The sequence below is a fragment of the Sinocyclocheilus rhinocerous genome, unplaced genomic scaffold (genome assembly GCF_001515625.1).
Source record: "Sinocyclocheilus rhinocerous isolate Xijiao unplaced genomic scaffold, SAMN03320098_v1.1 scaffold920, whole genome shotgun sequence".
NCBI classification, from domain to species: Eukaryota; Metazoa; Chordata; class Actinopteri; order Cypriniformes; family Cyprinidae; genus Sinocyclocheilus; species Sinocyclocheilus rhinocerous.
Window position 1 is genome coordinate 134,560 of NW_015636975.1, and position 10,911 is coordinate 145,470.

The following is a 10,911-nucleotide window of genomic DNA, read 5'->3' on the forward strand; positions in this document are numbered from 1 at the left end:
CGCTTGAGGCATTCGGCCAATCACAATGCATTGGATAGCTGGCCAATCAGAGCACACCTCGCTTTTTCAGACCGATGAGCTTTGTAAAAATCTACGCGTTTCAGAAAGGCGGGGCATAGAGGAGAAACAATAATGTACAGTATGTGGAAAATAATGTGTTTTTTGAACCTTAAACCGCATAAACACATTTCATTACACCAAATACACAAAATAATGTTCTTTTTAGCAGCATCATATGACCCCTTTAAAATCAGAATAAAAACAAAAAAATTATCATTTAATTTGCTGGATTATCAAAAATAGACATTAACACGTGTTTACTGAATATATAATTTGCAGCAAAAACAATATATTGGTCATGCTGCCCAGCACTAATGTGTGAGTGTGAATTTAGGGTTTGTTTGTATTATTCACATAATATTGTCATTAAATGGCTCATTTAATTGGACCCCTGCAATATAAATATGATATTACATGGCAGAAGTTCTGGTCTTTCTCTACCCGTCCAGTACCTTTTTAAATTTTCCTTGTCGTTTGGCTGATGCTTGTCCCTGCTGGTCAGAATAACACACATCAGAGAGAGAATCTCACACACACACACACACACACCTCTCTATCCTCTGCTCTCTACTCCTTCACATCATCATGATTCACTGCAAGGTGCAGCAGTACAGTTGACAATGACAGGATGATTATATACAGGACAGCGACAGTAAAAACCCCAGTAAATGAGCTTTTAAACTTGGACAGACAGACAGAAAGCCCACTGAAACGGTGCTGGATGCTCTGACAATCTAAGAAGACAGACGTAAATGAGATGCAATGTAACTTGCTCTGGAGAACTCAGCTCACACTAGTCAAGATTGTTCACCAGCACCATGACAGTGAAAAGGAATAAAGCTAATAGACATGCTTTTGTTTCATAGTGCTGTTTCTTGTTACTGGACTTGTAACAAGCTTTAGACAGCATCTCAAATCATCTGGAGTCATTGTGAAGCACAGAACACAATGATCAGAGTCTCTGGATGAGTGAAGCATGACGACACCAGCTGATCAGACAGAGAACAGAACCAAACCAATACTGAACACATGTGAGTAGGGGTGTGCGATATGAACAGTCTATGACAAGATCATAATAGTTGTTTAAAGGGGTCATATGATGCGATTTCAATTTTTCCTTTCTCTTTGGAGTGTTACAAGCTCTTGGTGCATAAAGAAGATCTGTAAAGTTGCAAACACTAAAGTCTCAAAACCAAAGAGATATTCTTTATAAAAGTTAAGAGTTAACCAGCATCATATGACCCCTTTAAACAATGTGGAAGCTGACATTATTGAGTCTGTCAATAACTCTGCAAAATAAAAAAAATTTAATAAAATTCAATATATGGGGCCAAAATGTTTATATTTATATATGATATAGTTAATATCACAAAAGCAAGACAAGCTGTTTTTCTTGATGTATATGCACAATTGCAAATGTGATATTGATTTTAAACAGTAAACAAGATGACAATATTTTGAGTTACAACCAGAGCTACAATAAATCAGTCTTTTGGAATGAATTAATAATTCAATAATCGATTCATAAAGACGTCACTTGCTTCGTTCATGAATGAACCAGCCGTTCGTATTAATCAGTTTTCAACAACTCACTCATTAAGACAGTGCCTTGCTTTGTTCATGAATGAATCGGCTGTTTGTACAAATCAATAGAGTGAAATGATTCAGTGACTCGCTTATTAAGACACTGAAGTATCATTTCACTTAAAAATAAAATAATTTCATATTTCAATATTCAAAATCTTATTTTTTAGAACATTATTTATGCAATTGTAATTGCAGTGTACATACTCCTAAACAGCTTCAGATGTAGATTCTGTGCTGCTTCTGCAGTGCAAAGATGGATTTTGTTGATACTGATTTCATTTGATTTTAACAGTCTATAAGGTCTTATTCAAATTGAATTTATTCATTAAATGTAAGAATTTAACGTAAAGGATGATGCATACATCTAATTAAAGGTAAAAATGCCCTGGAATTTAATTTAAGGTGGCAAATGACACCCCTCAATTAAAATGTTTCTGTCACTGCAGTGAACAAAGCACTGCAGAGAATATGACAAATAAGAAAAGCTTTGGGAGTCAGCTGACACGACAGACCAAAAACACACACAGAAAAATATTGTCTAATTATCATTATAGACAAAATGGCAGACAATGTTAAGTTGTCATTCTTGTCAATATCGCAAACCCTCACACGTGAGAGAGACGGAGCGATAAAAACACAAGAAAAAGCAGCTGCAGCATCAGGACCGCAGAGAAGCAGCTTGCAGATCTACAGACGAGCCGAATGAACATTGGGTTTGAAGAGACTGGCGACTCACTGCTTTTTTGCCGAACTCACTCTTGGGCAGAACCAGAGAGCCAGTGATGTACCCGCCTGGACCAGCACCTTTAGGGATCCTGAAACACAAAGACAAACATCTGCATCCTCTGATGGCTCAGATCTCAACAGCAGCGGCTGGATGGACACTCACTTGTCGTCGGGCAGGGCAGTGATGTAGAAGGGCTGTGACGCACTGGGGCTCAGCGTGATGGAGTTGGCCTTCTTCTTGGACAGCATGGCAGCGCGGTGCGTCTCATAGATGTCCAGCGAGAGCGTGTTGGAGAGACGGTGAGACACAACGAACGGCAGGTCCTTCAAACGTTCCAGCTCACTCTGCTGCTCGTGACGCACCTGCAGACGCACCGTGTAGTCGCCCTTCTCCAGCTTCAGAGAGTACTGCCACAGAGGAACAACATCTCAAATAAATACTGCAGGGTATAGTAGGTGTTCTCAACCTCTGCATGTTATTGCACAAAATTAAAACGGACTTTTATAAGATGAGAAAGTGTCCTGTTCTGACAGTTTATTTCTTTATTTAAAAAATATCCTTTTTTACCTCTCAGTACAATAGTAATATTGCGGTCTTAATTTGTAAAAGTTTCAATGAACATGCATTAATAACAATAACAACAACAATAATAATAATTAGACTTCATGGTGAAATTGTGCAGCCCAATTTAGCAGAAATTGTGTTGAATGCTGGAAATCTTAAAGGGTTAGTTCACCCAAAAATGAAAATTCTGTCATTAATTACTCACCCTCATGTCGTTCCACCCCCCTAAGACCTTCGTTCATCTTCAGAACACAAATTAAGATATTTTTTATCAAATCCGATGGCTCAGAGAGGCTCCATTGACAGCAACGCCACCCAAACTCTCAAGATCCATAAAGGTACTAAAGACGTTGTTAAAACAGTCAACACGACTACAATGGCTCTACAATAATTTTATGAAGCGACGAGAATACTTTTTGTGCGCAAAAACAAAACAAAAATAACGACTTTATTCAACAACCTCTTCTCTTCTGTGTCATTCTCATACGTTATTTACGTCCAGCGCTTCCAGGTTCTACGTCAGAACACCGGCTCATTATTGGACGGCTCCTGCATCAGCATCACACGCATGCGTCGCACTGCTCACATGTGCAGCTTTGGCCAATAATGAGCCGGCGTTCGGACGTAGAACACGGAAGCCTTCACTGTGCTTACTGCGTTAACCGCGTAAAGATAATGACAGGGAAGAGAAGAGATTGCTGAATAAAGTTGTATTTTAGTTTTGTTTTTGCGCACAAAAAGTATTCTTGTCGCTTCATAAAATTATTGTAGAACCACTGTAGTCACGTCGACTGTTTTAATGACGTCTTTAATACCTTCATGGATCTTTATGGATCTTGAGAGTTTGGGTGGCGTTGCTGTCAATGGAGGCCTCTCTGAGCCATCGGATTTGATAAAAAATATCTTAATTTGTGTTCTGAAGATGAACAAAGGTCTTAGGGGTGTGGAACGACATGAGGGTGAGTAATTAATGACAGAATTTTCATTTTTGGGTGAACTAACCCTTTAAAGAAAAGTTATTTTTGAAACTGGAAAAGGCTCCATCACAGAATGGTTTTAATTTGATAAATTATATTTAATTACAACTTTTCTTTAGTTTGATTGTGGCTTAAGTATTTCTATCACAATCTGAAATCACATCATAAAACCTGCAGTTTGGCAGTTTTAGGTCATCATGTGATCATGTAAAGGTTGTGCAGCAGGTCAGTGGTGTTCTGCTTACCTGGTGTGGGTAGGCGTCTCCAGAGCCCATGAGTCTCTTGTTCTGGTCAAACAGGAGCCAGAGTTGACTGTCAAACTCAGATTCGTATAATAACTCGCATAGCAGCGGACAGCTGGGCGTCACCTCGCCACTCTTAGGCTGAAATTACAAGATCAGTAATGTAACAACAATCAATAAATCAACCATGCAAACACAGAAACACTGTGTAAACAAAATTATAATTCACTATCAAAAATGCATGGACATACAGGTATCATCACACTCACCTGATGGAAATTATACGTGAGAACGATCTCATAGAGCTGTCTGTTGTTTGGTAACACATCTCTAGCACCAAGGGGTTTTATTTTAGCACTTACAGGCCTGTGGAGGAGAAACACATACAGTAGAGAGATTAATCGTGCAGAAAGTATTTAAACATTTGATTTGAAGGTTTCTAAAGTGTTCTTTTTGGAGCTCTTCATCTTAGGAAGGTGCTTTATGATCAAAGAGACAAAGCATTTCATATCCAACAACCCAGTCCCTACTTTATTTCTGGGCTTCACTGAACATCATTCAGACAGTAAACGTGAATGTGTACACTAGATCAGGATGGTATGATGGTTTCAAAGGCTTTAGGAAGCTTGGGAAGACTTTGGCATAGGCGCGGGAAGTTGGGGTGCTGAAGCACCCCCTGTTTTTTTCTGTGGGCAACTGTTTAACTGTTGGGAATAAAAAAATTAAAAAAAAACATCGGAGTGTCTATTTACACTAAGTGCAAATAGGCCGCCTTGTTGGCAGAGGCTATTTACACTTACTCTGCCCACCAACGTGTGATTGGGCTAGTCAACATTACAAAAGACGGTCATCAATCGTCAGATTCAGTGGCATAGATGATAAAGCGTTTGTCATACTCCTTTTGACGCGATCGACCAGGGCTCGAATCTGCCTTTTGCCGAACTTTTTTTCTCCCTTTTCAAATTACATCAGAAAAGCATTCTTTTTTATAAAAATGAAGGAAATAATCAAAAAGTTTAAAATAAAGTATGGGGTAGGTGTAGGGCTTTTGTCCCATTAAGGTGGCATCCATTTAATAATTTGAATTAAATTGAAATATGTAATATAAGTCTCTGGTGTCCCCAGAATGTGTCTGTGAAGTTTCAGCTCAAAATACTCATCTTATAAAGATCATTTATAATATAATTTTGAAAATGCCTATTTTGAATGGACGCAGAAACACGCAGTTTTTCGGGCCTGTCTCATTTAAAAGCAAATGAGCTGCTGCTCCCCGCCCCCTTTTCCAGAATAGAGCTGCGACCTGCTAAAAACATCTGTTTTGGTTCTGATTATCATGTTTATCGCGCTGAAATCACTTAAAACCTGGAAAAGTCAGATTTTCATGATATGTCGCCTTTAAAATTAAATTTACACTCAATAAGTTATTATTGCATACTGTTTTATAATGTATTACAATGCTGAGGTGCAGATAATTGGCACTATTTGCAGTAAGTAATTAGCAGAATATCCTGCTATTTTAACATAGTATAAATAGAATCTAGATATTTGCACTTAATGTAAATAGCATATCACTAAAAAATACTGCTATTTTCACTTAGTGTAAATAGGTTCTATCGCGCGAACCACTCCCGCGCGTACAGCACCCCCAACCTAAAACATCTTCCCGCGCCCCTGGACTTTGGACATTTTTTTTCACAACACAAAATAAGCAGACATCAGATGAGTGAAACTGAGATGTTTCTGCACATGTATGTGTTTACCTGAGAGGCTGAACCCAGTTCTTTAGAGTGATTGTTGGAGAAACATCTTCATATCTCAACAGAGAACAAACCTCAAAACTAGGAATCCCTTCAGAGGCATGCTACATACAGACACACACAAAAACAAGAGCAATTAATGAATCTGACGCATGCTGCTGAAAGTAAAACCATGAAACTAAGGGACCTAAAGAAGTTTGCAAAGTTAGGGGTCAGTAAGACTTTTTAATGTTTTTGAAAGAAGTCTCTTCTGCTCACCAAGGCTGCATTTATTTGATCAAAAATACCATAAAAACAATAATATTATGAAATATTATTACAATTTCAAATAGCTGTGTTCTATGTGAATATATTGTAAAATGTAATTTATTCCTGTGATCAAAGCTGAATTTTTCAGCATCATTACTCCAGTCTTCAGTGTCACGTGATCCTTCAGAAATCATTCTAATAGGCTGATTTGCTGCTCAAGAAACATTTCTGATTATTATCAATGTTGAAAACTGTTGTGCTGCTTTATATTTTTGTGTAAACCATGATGCATTTTAATTTCCAGGACTCTTTGATGAATAGAAAGTTGAAAAGAACAGCATTTATTTGAAATAGAAATCGTTTGTAACATTATAAATGTCTTTACTGTTACTTTTGATCAGTTTAATGCATCTTTGCTGAACAAAAGTATTTATTTCTTACTGACTCCAAACAGAAAGGTGCTGTTAAATACTAAAACCTGAAGATACTCACAATATGAAGAGGAGAGGGTGATGTCACCAGCCCGTGGAAGGAAATGACATAATCAATGGTGACGTCACCGAGACTCGCCCACCAGCGAGCAACACAGAGTTCCAAAGTCCGACCAGGCTGAAAAAGACACACACAGATGAACATGTGACCTGACAGACACAGAAAAACTAGGATTGAATCACATGTGTAAAATAACCACAGAAATAAATATATGAGAGTATGCGTATTTTGTACCAGCACAGGAAAAGCCTCCGTGAGTGAGCCTTTCTCCAGCAGAGATGAGAACTTATAAAACTCATTGGCTCGATACGCTCGCTGCTTCACCAGATGAACTGCATGCAGGACGAACTTTGACGACACATCTCCAGAGTGAGACGTTAATGAGATTTCTGAAAGAGACACGGATGCACTGAATAATTAGATCATAGATCTATGTCTGCACAAAACTGCAGTGATGCATCATTCATTCACACAAATATTACCTGCCCATGATGCTCCATGAGGGACGGTAATGAAATGGCGCCGGATTTGTCCTGGTCTGAAGTGGACGTCTGTGAACGTGATCTCTTGACTGCGACTATCAGCTACTCTATAAGACACAAACACATGTCACACACCAGCAGAAACACAGATGCTAGCGGAAGAGATCAGTTGGACGTACTTCGCAGGGATTATAACCGTTATAGGAACTCTGAAGAGAGGACCGGCGCTGAGAGCGGACGTGTCGTATCCACACACCTGGAAAACACACACACACATCGTCACAGATCAGGACAGTCAAATAGTGTATGCACATGGATGAGATCTGCGAACGTGCCTCAGTGTAGTGCAGACCCTCTCGCAGGCCCTGCGGGTCTATGCGGATGTTGACGTGGCGGCACTGATTCATGAGCTCTAGGTGTGATGGACAGTGAACCCAGGCAGCGTTGCAGACGAGAGCCAGATGCAGCTGCAGCAAGATACGGGCCGAGTTCTCTGCAGAGAAAACATCACACAATCCATTACACATGGGTAAAAACTCACATACACATCCTAATGATTTCTGCTTCAGAAATTAAAGAAATGTTGGACAAGTCGAGAGAAATGATGGTCATAAATACACTACCGTTCAAATGTTTGGGGTCACTATTTATTCATCAATGACGCATTAACCTGATCAAAAGTAACAGTAAAGACACTTGTAAAATTACAAAAGATTTCTATTTCAAATAAATGCTTTTGATGCTTTTAAAATATAAAATCTTTTGAGCTTTCTATTCATCAAAGAATCCTGAAAAATAAAATGTATCACTGTTTCCACAAAAATATGAAGCAGCACAACTGTTTTCAACATTGATAATAATCAGAAATGTTTCTTGAGCAGCAAATCAGCATATTAGAATAATTTCTGAAGGATCATGTGACACTGAAGAATGGAGTAATGATGCCAAAAATTCAGCTTTCGTCACAGGAATAAATTACATTTTACAAATATTCACAAAGAAAACAGCTATTTGAAATTGTAATATTTCACAATATTACAGTTTTTAATTTATTTTTGATCAAATAAATGCAGCCTAAGTGAGCAGAAGAGACTGCTTTCAGAAACTATTAAAAAAAAAAAAATTACCAATCCTAAACATTTAAACAAGACTTCAATCTAATAAAAAAGTATGACTGTACTCAATAGTGGTTTATGCTGTACAATGTTATGAATATCAGAGTATAGCATCAATAGTTTTGCAAAGTGTTAACATCAAACTCTATAGGAATTAATTGAATCAAGTCTCTCATATGCATTTGTTATTTTAGTATCACAAATATACTATTATAGGATATATGTAAATTTGAATTAAGATTTTATTTATATATTTTCTGTTTCCATTTTAATTTTATTTCATGTTTTTTTTTATTTTATTTAATGTAATTTAGTTGTGCATTTTGCCATTTTCATTATTTTTATAATAAAATATATAATTTTATTAAGTCCCATGTTTAGTTTATTTAGTTATACAAGTACGTCAACTTAAATTAAACACCTTGGCAACTAGCTAAAATAAAGTTTTCATGTTTTATTTTCTCTCAGGCAATGTTTATTTTATTTCAGTTAATGTTTATTTTATGAAAATATATATATTTTTTTTAGTTAAAGGGGTCCTATTATGCTCTTTTACAAAGTCTTGATTTTGTTTTGGGGGTGTACTAGAACAGGCTCTCATACTAGGTTGTTCGAAAAACACCTCTCTCCTCAGTCTGGCATGAACGCTTCTCTAGTGCAGCTCAACCAGGTCTTGTCCCATTCGTCAATCTTTGTGATATCACAAATCCCGGAAAATATGCGTTGTAGTCCAAATAATAACCCTGGTATGCGTGACATGAGGATCTATCAGAGCTTGTATTGAGTATTGAGTGTTCTAAATCAGACCAGGTTAAACAGGTCAAATAATAAACTGTTATTAACTTCATGCTTGTTTTGGCATCAACCTGATTAAGCTTTCTCTCTAAAAATATTCTCCAATGCATTCAGCTCCACTATGAACAGTTGCGTGTACCTGTGTTCTCAGGAAACACAGGCTCGATGCCGACCCCATGATCAGATGGTGCAGTGACTTGGGTGGGGTTCCTGAGGTAGATGCCTCGCTGTGCTCCTACGGTCACCGTGAAGCCGAGGCTACTGGTAGGCAGCGATGCATGCTGCATGAGGTAGTCGAACGCCCGCTCCACCTGCGCATCACAAACACAATCATGAACGCATGGACGTATGCATCATGAGCATCACTGCTCTGCACCTCAGTACCTGAATGATGCCGTGGCCCTGCGCAAACACCTCTATATCCTCCACTTTCAGAGCCGTGTTCTCCAGAGCCCTGCGGACCGCTGGCACTGTGGGCCGAACGTCGTTCTGCTTCAGACCTGACAAACACACACACAACTCAGTATTTAGAGTACAAATGTGCGAGCTAGGAGTGTGCTATGCATCGTCTACAATCACATCATGATGCCTCTCTCTTTGCCAAAACGCCCTGATAGCTCACGCTTTAACTGTGCGATGCACCCATTTTAATGCAGTTAGAACAACCCAAAACTTCAAGATATACAGTGCCATTTTTTTGCCATGAGTTTGGTCTTGTATCAAAACATTAAGCAATACCACACAAGCAACAGTGCTGCTTTCCAGAATATCAACAAGACTGTGAATGTCATTGTGGTTTTAAAACAGTTCAATAAACAAAAAGTTAACATTTTGCGCTACATTTTAGACAAATTTTTTGTCAATATTGTGTTTTTGCTTTATTTTGCCAATGAAAATTTCCTTATGAAACTACAGTAGAACTGCTTTGCCTCTCTGAGAAACACACAGAAGTGATTCATTACTGAATGAATCCATGTTTCAAGTCAGTTTAATAAATGATTCAGTGGATGAATGAATCAGCCACTTAAATGAATTGGTTGACTAAATGATTCAATGACTCGCTCACATTCAATGACAGTAGCATGCCACCACCTACTGGTGGTTTTAGTTTCAAAATTAAAATCATTTAATTTGTCTAAATTAATTTCATAATTGACCTATCGGTTTTAGGAAATGGAATAAAATAAATACCTGGAATCAGTGTTATAAGTACCCCAGGCACATCGTTTTGCCATTTTTGTAACAAACACCATCAAACCGATGAAAGATTCGGCTCTTCCAATGTTTCTCTATGGCGCTGAAACCTAAAGATGTCTGATACTCAACAGCCGTGCAACTGATACTCAACTGCCATTTGCTCATCTGCGTTCGATGGGAGGCTTACCGATAGGTCAATTAAATATTAATTAAAAATATCTCATAGCATTATTTATGCAATTGTAAATGCAGTTTAAACAGTCATTGTAATTACAAATAAATGCCACTTCAGATGCCATTTTCTGCGCAGCTACTGCAGTGGAAAGATAGATTTTGTTGATACTGATTTTTGACTGGTAAAAATATCTTATTCAAATAGAATTTATTGATTAAATGTAAGAATATTATGCATACATCTTATAAGTTTTGAAAACATTGCCATTATAAAGTTAAAGGGGTCCTATTATGTTCTTTTGCAAAGTCTTGATTTTGTTTTGGGGGTGTACTAGAACAGGCTCTCATACTAGGTTGTTCGAAAAACACATTCTTTTTCACATATTTTACATTATTACAACACCTCTCTGCCCAGTCTGGCATGAATGGCTTGAATTGTTCCTGTATCAAATGAAGGCCCGCCTTCTGAAATACAAAATGTGCTGTGATTGGT

General features: G+C 37.9%; 1 protein-coding gene across 4 annotated transcripts in view; it reads right to left on the reverse strand.

Annotated features, from left to right (window-relative positions):
• tpp2 (tripeptidyl peptidase 2) overlaps nucleotides 1-10,911 on the reverse strand; it is a 27,968-nt gene that overhangs the window by 7,159 nt on the left and 9,898 nt on the right. For 2 of the 4 annotated variants that reach the window (XM_016563077.1, XM_016563080.1), the window contains exons 11-23: nucleotides 9,432-9,547; nucleotides 9,187-9,358; nucleotides 7,473-7,630; nucleotides 7,317-7,393; nucleotides 7,138-7,244; nucleotides 6,890-7,044; nucleotides 6,656-6,772; nucleotides 5,918-6,018; nucleotides 4,427-4,523; nucleotides 4,161-4,298; nucleotides 2,537-2,781; nucleotides 2,384-2,462; nucleotides 513-554 (exon numbers count right to left, since the gene is read on the reverse strand). In XM_016563077.1, the coding sequence (XP_016418563.1) occupies nucleotides 513-554; nucleotides 2,384-2,462; nucleotides 2,537-2,781; nucleotides 4,161-4,298; nucleotides 4,427-4,523; nucleotides 5,918-6,018; nucleotides 6,656-6,772; nucleotides 6,890-7,044; nucleotides 7,138-7,244; nucleotides 7,317-7,393; nucleotides 7,473-7,630; nucleotides 9,187-9,358; nucleotides 9,432-9,547 (1,604 nt within the window). The remainder of the gene's footprint in view (nucleotides 1-512; nucleotides 555-2,383; nucleotides 2,463-2,536; nucleotides 2,782-4,160; nucleotides 4,299-4,426; nucleotides 4,524-5,917; nucleotides 6,019-6,655; nucleotides 6,773-6,889; nucleotides 7,045-7,137; nucleotides 7,245-7,316; nucleotides 7,394-7,472; nucleotides 7,631-9,186; nucleotides 9,359-9,431; nucleotides 9,548-10,911) is intronic. The other 2 variants (XM_016563078.1, XM_016563079.1) reach the window with 2 other exon arrangements.